The sequence below is a fragment of the Notothenia rossii genome (assembly GCF_949606895.1).
Source record: "Notothenia rossii genome assembly, chromosome: 10".
Lineage (NCBI taxonomy): Eukaryota > Metazoa > Chordata > Actinopteri > Perciformes > Nototheniidae > Notothenia > Notothenia rossii.
Window position 1 is genome coordinate 64,471,270 of NC_136908.1, and position 12,732 is coordinate 64,484,001.

The 12,732-nt window shown below is 47.0% G+C and overlaps 1 protein-coding gene across 1 annotated transcript in view; it reads right to left on the bottom strand.

The window, feature by feature from the left end:
• ptpro (protein tyrosine phosphatase receptor type O) overlaps positions 1-12,732 on the bottom strand; it is a 50,591-nt gene that overhangs the window by 19,469 nt on the left and 18,390 nt on the right. The window contains 9 exon segments of the mRNA XM_079653709.1: positions 1-102; positions 5,525-5,721; positions 6,149-6,310; positions 6,783-6,879; positions 6,881-7,150; positions 9,389-9,519; positions 10,006-10,158; positions 11,654-11,809; positions 12,132-12,423. The exon segment at positions 1-102 is cut by the window's left edge and continues 19 nt beyond it. Coding sequence (XP_079509835.1) covers positions 1-102; positions 5,525-5,721; positions 6,149-6,310; positions 6,783-6,879; positions 6,881-7,150; positions 9,389-9,519; positions 10,006-10,158; positions 11,654-11,809; positions 12,132-12,423 — 1,560 coding nt within the window.

Genomic DNA, 12,732 nt, shown 5'->3' on the forward strand with positions numbered 1-12,732 from the left:
CTCGGAGGGGGGGCTCAGCAGGGGGCCGTTGGTGTGGTAGACCACCACCCGGTACTGGGCTCCTGGGGTCAGGTTGGTGATCAGGTCGCTGGAGGAGTTCTCCTGAAGAAACACACAAATATTAAACATGAATTCATCAAATGTGTGTGTACAGTGTGTGTGTACCTGGGTACAGTGTGTGTGTGTGTGTGTGTGTGTGTGTGTGTGTGTGTGTGTGTGTGTGTGTGTGTGTGTGTGTGTGTGTGAACCTGGGTACAGTGTGTGTGTACCTGGGTACAGTGTGTGTGTTTACCTGGGTACAGTGTGTGTGTGTACCTGGGTACAGTGTGTGTGAACCTGGGTACAGTGTGTGTGTACCTGGGTACAGTGTGTGTGTACCTGGGTACAGTGTGTGTGTGTACCTGGGTACAGTGTGTGTGTACCTGGGTACAGTGTGTGTGTACCTGGGTACAGTGTGTGTGTTTACCTGGATACAGTGTGTGTGTACCTGGGTACAGTGTGTGTGTACCTGGGTACAGTGTGTGTGAACCTGGGTACAGTGTGTGTGTACCTGGGTACAGTGTGTGTGTGTGTGTGTGTGTGTGTGTGTGTGTACCTGGGTACAGTGTGTGTGTACCTGGGTACAGTGTGTGTGTTTACCTGGGTACAGTGTGTGTGTACCTGGGTACAGTGTGTGTGTTTACCTGGGTACAGTGTGTGTGTACCTGGGTACAGTGTGTGTGTACCTGGGTACAGTGTGTGTGTTTACCTGGGTACAGTGTGTGTGTGTACCTGGGTACAGTGTGTGTGTACCTGGGTACAGTGTGTGTGTACCTGGGTACAGTGTGTGTGTTTACCTGGGTACAGTGTGTGTGTACCTGGGTACAGTGTGTGTGTATCTGGGTACAGTGTGTGTGTACCTGGGTACAGTGTGTGTGTTTACCTGGGTACAGTGTGTGTGTACCTGGGTACAGTGTGTGTGTTTACCTGGGTACAGTGTGTGTGTACCTGGGTACAGTGTGTGTGTACCTGGGTACAGTGTGTGTGTTTACCTGGGTACAGTGTGTGTGTACCTGGGTACAGTGTGTGTGTTTACCTGGGTACAGTGTGTGTGAACCTGGGTACAGTGTGTGTGTTTACCTGGATACAGTGTGTGTGTACCTGGATACAGTGTGTGTTTACCTGGGTACAGTGTGTGTGTGCCTGGGTACAGTGTGTGTGTTTACCTGGGTACAGTGTGTGTGTACCTGGGTACAGTGTGTGTGTACCTGGATACAGTGTGTGTGTACCTGGGTACAGTGTGTGTGTTTACCTGGATACAGTGTGTGTGTACCTGGATACAGTGTGTGTTTACCTGGGTACAGTGTGTGTGTACCTGGGTACAGTGTGTGTGTACCTGGATACAGTGTGTGTGTACCTGGATACAGTGTGTGTGTACCTGGGTACAGTGTGTGTGTTTACCTGGATACAGTGTGTGTGTACCTGGGTACAGTGTGTGTGTACCTGGGTACAGTGTGTGTGTACCTGGGTACAGTGTGTGTGTTTACCTGGATACAGTGTGTGTGTACCCGGGTACAGTGTGTGTGTACCTGGGTACAGTGTGTGTGTTTACCTGGGTACAGTGTGTGTGTACCTGGGTACAGTGTGTGTGAACCTGGGTACAGTGTGTGTGTACCTGGGTACAGTGTGTTTGTACCTGGGTACAGTGTGTGTGAACCTGGGTACAGTGTGTGTGTATCTGGGTACAGTGTGTGTGTACCTGGGTACAGTGTGTGTGTATCTGGGTACAGTGTGTGTGTGTACCTGGGTACAGTGTGTGTGTATCTGGGTACAGTGTGTGTGTATCTGGGTACAGTGTGTGTGAACCTGGGTACAGTGTGTGTGTATCTGGGTACAGTGTGTGTGAACCTGGGTACAGTGTGTGTGTATCTGGGTACAGTGTGTGTGTACCTGGGTACAGTGTGTGTGTATCTGGGTACAGTGTGTTTGTACCTGGGTACAGTGTGTGTGTTTACCTGGGTACAGTGTGTGTGTACCTGGGTACAGTGTGTGTGTTTACCTGGGTACAGTGTGTGTGTACCTGGGTACAGTGTGTGTGTATCTGGGTACAGTGTGTGTGTACCTGGGTACAGTGTGTGTGTATCTGGGTACAGTGTGTGTGTACCTGGGTACAGTGTGTGTGTACCTGGGTACAGTGTGTGTGTGTTTACCTGGGTACAGTGTGTGTGTATCTGGGTACAGTGTGTGTGTTTACCTGGGTACAGTGTGTGTGTACCTGGGTACAGTGTGTGTGTATCTGGGTACAGTGTGTGTGTACCTGGGTACAGTGTGTGTGTATCTGGGTACAGTGTGTGTGTTTACCTGGGTACAGTGTGTGTGTACCTGGGTACAGTGTGTGTGTATCTGGGTACAGTGTGTGTGTACCTGGGTACAGTGTGTGTGTTTACCTGGGTACAGTGTGTGTGTACCTGGGTACAGTGTGTGTGTATCTGGGTACAGTGTGTGTGTTTACCTGGGTACAGTGTGTGTGTACCTGGGTACAGTGTGTGTTTACCTGGGTACAGTGTGTGTGTTTACCTGGGTACAGTGTGTGTGTACCTGGGTACAGTGTGTGTGTACCTGGGTACAGTGTGTGTGTTTACCTGGGTACAGTGTGTGTTTACCTGGGTACAGTGTGTGTGTTTACCTGGGTACAGTGTGTGTGTATATGGGTACAGTGTGTGTTTACCTGGGTACAGTGTGTGTGTACCTGGGTACAGTGTGTGTGTGTACCTGGGTACAGTGTGTTTGTACCTGGGTACAGTGTGTGTGTTTACCTGGGTACAGTGTGTGTGTGTACCTGGGTACAGTGTGTGTGTACCTGGGTACAGTGTGTGTGTTTACCTGGGTACAGTGTGTGTGTATATGGGTACAGTGTGTGTTTACCTGGGTACAGTGTGTGTGTACCTGGGTACAGTGTGTGTGTGTACCTGGGTACAGTGTGTTTGTACCTGGGTACAGTGTGTGTGTGTACCTGGGTACAGTGTGTGTGTGTACCTGGGTACAGTGTGTGTGTTTACCTGGGTACAGTGTGTGTGTATATGGGTACAGTGTGTGTTTACCTGGGTACAGTGTGTGTGTACCTGGGTACAGTGTGTGTGTGTACCTGGGTACAGTGTGTTTGTACCTGGGTACAGTGTGTGTGTGTACCTGGGTACAGTGTGTGTGTACCTGGGTACAGTGTGTGTGTATCTGGGTACAGTGTGTGTGTACCTGGGTACAGTGTGTGTGTATCTGGGTACAGTGTGTGTGTACCTGGGTACAGTGTGTGTGTTTACCTGGGTACAGTGTGTGTGTACCTGGGTACAGTGTGTGTGTACCTGGGTACAGTGTGTGTGTTTACCTGGGTACAGTGTGTGTGTGTACCTGGGTACAGTGTGTGTGTACCTGGGTACAGTGTGTGTGTACCTGGGTACAGTGTGTGTGTTTACCTGGGTACAGTGTGTGTGTTTACCTGGGTACAGTGTGTGTGTACCTGGGTACAGTGTGTGTGTACCTGGGTACAGTGTGTGTGTGTACCTGGGTACAGTGTGTGTGTTTACCTGGGTACAGTGTGTGTGTACCTGGGTACAGTGTGTGTGTTTACCTGGGTACAGTGTGTGTGTACCTGGGTACAGTGTGTGTGTACCTGGGTACAGTGTGTGTGTATCTGGGTACAGTGTGTGTGTACCTGGGTACAGTGTGTGTGTTTACCTGGGTACAGTGTGTGTGTATCTGGGTACAGTGTGTGTGTACCTGGGTACAGTGTGTGTTTACCTGGGTACAGTGTGTGTGTATCTGGGTACAGTGTGTTTGTACCTGGGTACAGTGTGTGTGTATCTGGGTACAGTGTGTGTGTACCTGGGTACAGTGTGTGTGTACCTGGGTACAGTGTGTGTGTTTACCTGGGTACAGTGTGTGTGTATCTGGGTACAGTGTGTGTGTATCTGGGTACAGTGTGTGTGTTTACCTGGGTACAGTGTGTGTGTACCTGGGTACAGTGTGTGTGTTTACCTGGGTACAGTGTGTGTGTATCTGGGTACAGTGTGTGTGTACCTGGGTACAGTGTGTGTGTTTACCTGGGTACAGTGTGTGTGTGTATATGGGTACAGTGTGTGTTTACCTGGGTACAGTGTGTGTGTACCTGGGTACAGTGTGTGTGTTTACCTGGGTACAGTGTGTGTGTATCTGGGTACAGTGTGTGTGTATCTGGGTACAGTGTGTGTGTATCTGGGTACAGTGTGTGTGAACCTGGGTACAGTGTGTGTGTACCTGGGTACAGTGTGTGTGTTTACCTGGGTACTAGGGGTGTAACAGTATACGTACCGAAATTATTCGGTTCGGGCCCTTTGGTTCGGTACACGTGTGTACCGAAGTGTACCGAACGAATATAACGTTAAAACGTAAAAAATTGAGAACGTGAACAACTTCTTGGAAGTAATCTCCGGTGCTGCGTCGCAGCGTTCAGAGTAATTTGCTCACATTGGGTTCAACGCGTCATAGAGCGAGCAAGTGATTTCATTGGACGAGAGGTATACTATGAGAGCTGGTCACAGGGATGCGTTCAAATGTAGTCAGTAATTTGAGGAACTGTCAAAATGGCGAACGCAGATAAAGTTGAGCTCGAAAATCCTCCAGCATCATTGAAGTCTCCGGTTTGGGAACATTTTGGTTTTGCAGTTACGTACAAGGATGACGGACAAAGACAGGTGGACCGAACCAAAGCTGTTTGTCGGCATTGTTCAACTAACATTGGTTACGCGGCTGGCAATACATTAAACTTGCACACTCATTTGAAAAGGCATCACCCGAACGTGAATATCACCGGTACCAAAAGAAAAAAGACTGAAGTGCAAACCCAACTCCTGCTAGCTTTTAAGCCTCCACCACTCGCAACAAGTTCAGACCGAGCCAAAGCTATTACAAACGCCATCCTTATGTTGCCATGTTAGCAAAGCGCTACCTGGCTGTATCTGCTACCTCTGTCCCTAGAGAGGGTGTTCTCCACAGAGACATTGTTAGTGCCAGTAGATCTGCCCTTTCAGCAAGCAATGTGGACAAGTTCATCTTTCTTTAAACAAACATGAAAATACAACGAAAAGCAAGTCCTAATGTCAAACTGGCTGCTCAGGCACGAGTACAGTACAGTTCATCGAAATGCTGCACCTTAATGTTTATTTTATTATATTTTGTATTTATTTGAGTGAATATTCACAGTTTAATAATAATAAAAAACAAAAAAAATCATGTTTTATATTTTGTGATCATTTTTTCTGCTGTACCGAAAACGTACCGAACTGTGATCTAAAAACCGAGGTACGTACCGAACCGAAATGTTTGTGAACCGTTACACCCCTACTGGGTACAGTGTGTGTGTACCCGGGTACAGTGTGTGTGTACCCGGGTACAGTGTGTGTGTGTGTGTATGTGTGTGTGTGTGTATATATATATATATATATATATATATATATGTGTGTGCGTGTGCGTGTGCGTGTGCGTGTGTGTGTGTGTGTGTGTGTGTGTGTACCTGTTCACAGTAGGTGTTCTCCATCCTCTGGCTGATGCTGGGTCTCCTGCAGGTCGTAGAGATCACGGACACTAAGCTGCCGTTGTGTTTCTCTGAGGAATCTGACCAGGAGACAGCAGCCGTGCTGGAGTCCAGCAGCCGCACGCCAACAGCCTGAGGACGCTCGCTCAGGTCCTCCAGGACCACACCTGAGGCACCTGAGACATAAAGAACATACACTCATTATAATAATAATATTTCCAGGAGATCACCTGCTCCACCTGAGACACCTAGAGCAAGGTACCTGACAACTGCCTGGGCCTTTAACCCAAATACCTGTACTTTCTACTTCTTACATGTTGAACACAAATACCTGTACTTTCTACTTCTTACATGTTGAACACAAATACCTGTACTTTCTACTTCTTACATGTTGAACTCAAATACCTGTACTTTCTACTTCTTACATGTTGAACTCAAATACCTGCTTCTTACATTTCTCACTGAGGTAGAAGGTGAACTGAGTGTGTGTGTGTGTGTGTGTGTGTGTGTGTGTGTGTGTGTGTGTGTGTGTGTGTGTGTGTGTGTGTGTGTGTGTGTGTGTGTGTGTGTGTGTGTGTGTGTGTGTGTGTGTGTGTGTCTCACTGAGGTAGAAGGTGAACTGAGTGTTGGCGGCGCTCTCTCGAGGCTCGCAGTCCCCCGCGGAGCTGAGTGTTTTCACGAGGACTCGATATGTTCCCGGCTCCATCAACTCAGTGAAGAACTCGTGAGTGTTCTCGTCCACCGAGGCCGTCTCCGTGGAGTTCCCTGAGGACACACACCAGGTGAGGTCAGTATGTATTAAGGGTCTCCTATTGAACTGTCTTTAGGCAGATATCACAGGTCTCTGAAGTGTCCTGCTCCAAACCCCAAACAGATCCTTGTAGCCCCCCCCCCCCCCCCTCTCTTCCAGCTGTTCCTAAAGAGCTGACTCTGGGTCAGTAGCTTCAGAGAGAGAGTAGATCTCATCAGCAGAAACTCAGCTAAATGCTGCCGTGATGAAACTCCACATCATGTTCCAAACCACATCAAGGATTCTCTCTAAAACAGGATGGAGCTCAAACTCTCTCTCTCTCTCAGGTTTACCACAAGGTGACTTCCTTTTGATTTCCTGCTTCTTCACACACACTCTCTCCAGTACAGGTTAGCTCTGAGTGTTAGCATGCTAATGTAAACACAGACCATATCACTTCCATTTAGATTTTGTAAGCGAAAACAAACATGAAATAATATGACTCACCGTCTCTGTAGATGTAGATGTTGAAGCCGTCGTAGCTGGTCGGCGGTCGGGGGGGCAGCCATCTTACCTCCATGAGGAGGGGCGGCAGCGGGGGGGGGGGACACCGCGGGGGAGTCGGGGGGGGATAGCATCATCGCTGACCCCGAGTCTTCATACTCTGACACCACCGCGTTCACAAACTCCGAGTCTTCTTCCTCCTCTTCCTCTTGTTCCTCTTCCTTCTGTGGATTAGGCCACGCCCCCTCCTTTTGTGGATTAAGCCACGCCCCCTCATCCTCCTCATTGGTCAGGTTGAAGCCTGTCAGGTTGTGCGTTGGGCTGAAGCTGAAAGGAGCCTCCGTGCCCTCGTGCTTGTCTGAAGGCTGAACCTGAGGGAGTATTAAAATACAGAATGATGATCTTTTTCTTTATCCTGCAACTGGAGGACTAAGGAGGAAGACCTCTGAACAGGTGCAACTGGAGGACTAAGGAGGAAGACCTCTGAATAGGTGCAACTGGAGGACTAAGGAGGAAGACCTCTGAATAGGTGCAACTGAAGGACTAAGGAGGAAGACCTCTGAACAGGTGCAACTGGAGGACTAAGGAGGAAGACCTCTGAATAGGTGCAACTGAAGGACTAAGGAGGAAGACCTCTGAATAGGTGCAACTGGAGGACTAAGGAGGAAGACCTCTGAACAGGTGCAACTGGAGGACTAAGGAGGAAGACCTCTGAATAGGTGCAACTGGAGGACTAAGGAGGAAGACCTCTGAATAGATGCAACTGGAGGACTAAGGAGGAAGACCTCTGAATAGATGCAACTGGAGGACTAAGGAGGAAGACCTCTGAATAGGTGCAACTGAAGGACTAAGGAGGAAGACCTCTGAATAGGTGCAACTGGAGGACTAAGGAGGAAGACCTCTGAACAGGTGCAACTGGAGGACTAAGGAGGAAGACCTCTGAATAGATGCAACTGGAGGACTAAGGAGGAAGACCTCTGAATAGATGCAACTGGAGGACTAAGGAGGAAGACCTCTGAATAGATGCAACTGAAGGACTAAGGAGGAAGACCTCTGAATAGGTGCAACTGGAGGACTAAGGAGGAAGACCTCTGAATAGGTGCAACTGAAGGACTAAGGAGGAAGACCTCTGAATAGGTGCAACTGGAGGACTAAGGAGGAAGACCTCTGAATAGATGCAACTGGAGGACTAAGGAGGAAGACCTCTGAATAGGTGCAACTGGAGGACTAAGGAGGAAGACCTCTGAATAGGTGCAACTGGAGGACTAAGGAGGAAGACCTCTGAATAGGTGCAACTGGAGGACTAAGGAGGAAGACCTCTGAATAGGTGCAACTGGAGGACTAAGGAGGAAGACCTCTGAATAGGTGCAACTGGAGGACTAAGGAGGAAGACCTCTGAATAGGTGCAACTGGAGGACTAAGGAGGAAGACCTCTGAATAGGTGCAACTGGATGACTAACGGCCCGTCTACACTACAGGCATCAAAAAATGCTTTCAACGCTTCGCCCATTCACTTGAATGGGGTGACGTAGAAGATTTGTAATCTTCGCCGAACTGCATTGTGGGGAGCATGGCATGGCTTTGCAAGCATCACGAGCATCTATCGGCATCAAAAGTTGAACAATGTTCAACTTTTGAGGCTCGATGCTTGGCATCAGCCAATCAAATCCCGTTTATGCAAATCCCGCCAGTGCAAGCGCAGCCAATCAAACCCCATGCAAGCTGGGAGAGCCAGACCGCAGTTCATTTCCTCATATTCCAAACGAGATATTAAGGTAGCAAATCACCCGGTTCTTTACGACCGGAACTATTTACCGGGATACAAACCGGAGGAACCAGGCATGGAGGGAGGTGGCAGAGACAGTGGGTGAAACTGGTAGGTGTTCTCCTGTTTGGAGAGTTTATATCCAGTTTACTTCGTTTTAACATTGCTATTGCTTTGTATGTCGGGGGCGGGAGATTCATGTGATTGGTTGTTGGTCGCGTTGCTCGCAAAAAATCGCCAAGCTTCAGACACGCCCAGCTTCAAGATTTTTTGATGCCTGTAGTGTAGACGGGCCGTAAGGAGGAAGACCTCTGAATAGGTGTTGGCAAACACTGAGTGTCCTCTTCCAACATGAGAGCAACATGCTAACAAAGGTATCAACTGTAGCTGTGAACATGACAGGATGTGTGATTACCTAGAAGAGCATCAGGACTGTTTGAGGCATATGATAGCTATGTGATTAACATGATGATTCAGCCTCTATGGAGAGAGACATATGACAAGCATGATCATTTCTGACGTGGAGCTAATCTGAAGTAAACATTGAATACTGCTTTCTATTCCTCCATCTTGTGACTGTGGAACTCCCTCTCTTGGATATCAGCATGTGAAGGACACTGTTCAGGAACTAGTTGATGCTCTGTATGTGATGACTCCTTCCATTCTGGAGAGGATCACAAATACATGGATCCTGAGGCTGAAGCTCAAGCCGGGGACCAGGGAGAGTTTCTAACAGTCACTCAGTTTCCTGCCTTCCCGCTTCTACTCATTTTGTTTGTTTTTCGGATGTATAAACTTCCTGATTGTTGAAATAGTAGAATAAATACATCTGAATAAACCCAACCTCCTCCAGGGGCTCTTCGTCCAGGAGGGCAACGTCCCGGGACCGCCGGGGGGGGGCAGGGGGGTCCTTCTGGAGAGGCCTCTGGACCAGGTGCACGATCTTATGGGAGATGTTGAGCGGGGGGAATGGGACTGGGAGGGAAAAAAAACATTTCAGGAAATTAAGATTTATTTTATAGGGACTTCGGAATTTTTGGAGAATTTCAAGCAAAAATAAGAATAGTTAAAAAAGTAGTTGAATTTCGATCCATCCAAAGAGTAAAATTAAAAAACGATATAATATAAATGACGAGTGTTTGTACCTGGACTGGGGGAAACAGGAATTTATTTTAAAGAATTAAGATGCTTTTTATACAAATAGAATTTAAGATAAGAGAAAAATGATGATTTGAAAACAGATATTGTCGATTTACACACAAAAATTGTTTTAAAAGTTGTTTGTTTGTGTGTGTGTGTGTGTGTGTGTGTGTGTGTGTGTGTGTGTGTGTGTGTGTGTGTGTGTGTGTGTGTGTGTGTGTGTGTGTGTGTGTGTGTGTGTGTGTGTGTGTGTGTACCTGTCCTGTGGTGCAGAGGAGTGTGTGTGTACCTGTCCTGTGGTGCAGAGGAGTGTGTGTGTACCTGTCCTGTGGTGCAGAGGAGTGTGTGTGACGTCGCTGTGTGAGAGCAGTGCATGCTGGGAGATGGTGGCCTCAGAGATGAGCATGAAGGTGATGTTCCTGTAGCAGACGCCAGGGAGCCAGTGCCTGAACACCGTCTTGCCCTTGTGGAAGTCTGCAGACACACAGAGAGAACCAGAGTGTTCACAGCATATTGTACCGTAGAGCTCTCCTAGTCCTAGATATCACAGGTCTCAGATACAAATATATACAAAACATGTCTGAAGTGTTTTGCTCAAAACACCAAACAGATAATTCTGTGTTCACCCCCCCTCTCTTCCAGCTGTTAGAGAAACGCTGGTTTTGGGTTTTTGAGGCGGAGCTCATGCCTGCTCAGAACTCTCCCAGCAGAAACTCAGCTAAATGCTGCCGTGATGAAACTCCACATCCTGTTCCAAACCACATCAAGGATCCTCTCTGAAACAGGATGGAGCTCAAACTCTCTCTCTCTCAGGTTTACCACAAGGTGACTTCCTTTTGATTTCCTGCTTCTTCAAACACTCTCTCTCCAGTACAGGTTAGCTCTGAGTGTTAGCATGCTAATGTAAACACAGACCATATCACTTCCAGAACACGTTCATTAGAAACATTCATTAGCTAACAATGACATTATTGTTCTATTAATATAAAGGGAGGTCAGGTACTCTTTAAAACAGCTGCTAGTTATGGGTACTTTTTACTGAAGTACATTTCAAAGCCTCTTTACTTTGACTTGAGTAAAGAAGTTTAGTCAGTACTTCTACTTTCACCAGAGTATTTTTAAACATGAGTATCTGTACTTCTACTTGAGTAAAGGATGTGTGTACTTCTACTTGAGTGAAGGATGTGTTTACTTCTACTTGAGGAAAGGATGTGTGTACTTCTACTTGAGTAAAGGATGTGTGTACTTCTACTTGAGTAAAGGATGTGTGTACTTCTACTTGAGTAAAGGATGTGTTTAGTTCTACTTGAGTAAAGGATGTGTGTACTTCTACTTGAGTAAAGGATGTGTGTACTTCTACTTGAGTACAGGATGTGTGTACTTCTACCTGAGTACAGGATGTGTGTACTTCTACTTGAGTACAGGATGTGTGTACTTCTACTTGAGTACAGGATGTGTGTACTTCTACTTGAGTAAAGGATGTGTGTACTTCTACTTGAGTACAGGATGTGTGTACTTCTACTTGAGTAAAGGATGTGTGTACTTCTACTTGAGTACAGGATGTGTGTACTTCTACTTGAGTAAAGGATGTGTGTACTTCTACCTGAGTAAAGGATATGTGTACTTCTACTTGAGTACAGGATGTGTGTACTTCTACTTGAGTAAAGGATATGTGTACTTCTACTTGAGTACAGGATGTGTGTACTTCTACTTGAGTACAGGATGTGTGTACTTCTACTTGAGTAAAGGATGTGTGTACTTCTACTTGAGTAAAGGATATGTGTACTTCTACTTGAGTAAAGGATGTGTGTACTTCTACTTGAGTAAAGGATGTGTGTACTTCTACTTGAGTACAGGATGTGTGTACTTCTACTTGAGTAAAGGATGTGTCATCTCTGTATTGATGTATCAAAGACATCAGAAAGGCATTGTGCATGACGGCAGACCTTTCATATAATATAGTAATAACCTTTGTACAGCATGTAGCGAGGCTCCGCCCCCTCGCTGTAGCTGATGTTGACGCGGCTGAACACGCTGCCCCCTGGTGGCTGCAGCTGGAACACCACGCCGGTCTCTGGAGACTCTCTGTAGTCCCAGATGTGCACGCTGCGCACGGGGAGAGGCTCTGAACACACACACATCATCATTACTGTAATCACACACACATGTCAGTAGTTCAGTCTTAAAGAAGCTGGCGTCCTGGTAGTTAAGGGGTTTATAAAGAACCAGAATCAGAAACAGGTTTATTACCACGTACGTTAACACACACGTCGTGGTGCACACATGCAAATAAAACAAAACATTAAAAACACAGATAGAAAACTATTTGAAGAAACTTTAATAACATTAAAGAAATATATTAAAATATAGCAATGTTTAAATATGATTGAAATCGCAGAAAGCTAAGGTGAATAAAGAATGTGCAGTAAGTAACACAGGTAACTCACTGGTGAGCACTGGGATGGTTCTGATGGGTTTGGACCAGCCGTCGGGCCCGTCTCTCAGCAGCAAGCTGACGCTGTAGCAGAGGCCGTGCAGCGAGGCGTTGACCTTCAGCTCCTTGACCTTCAGCTCCTTGACCTTCAGCTCGCTGGCGTTCTCAAACTGCACAATGATGGGCCTTGTTCCTCCTGAGATCTGAGCAGCGTACGCCGTCACGTTCTCCTGGAGATCGGAGCGCTCCAGCGTTGCCACGATCTGACCGCCATCGCTCAGAGACGCCTGGAAGGCACACGCGCTCTGAAACAGGAAGGAGGAGAATGAATAATATGCATTCAAACGAAGAAGTAGAAGAAGCCTTTCACTCTCAAACACTTTCAAACATAAAGCAGAAGAAGATTACGGCTTCCAGGAATTAGACACGACCCTCCTCTTTCTCTGATTAAAGCCACTATAAGGCTCCTCAGGGCCGTGTCTAATTACTGGATGTCTCTGAAAGAGGGAGAAATAAAATCTTTGAATTTGAATCTGAAAACAGGAAGAAGAGGGGATTGCCCACAGTATATGTAAGTCGCTTTGGATAAAAGCGTCTAACAAGTGACATGTAAT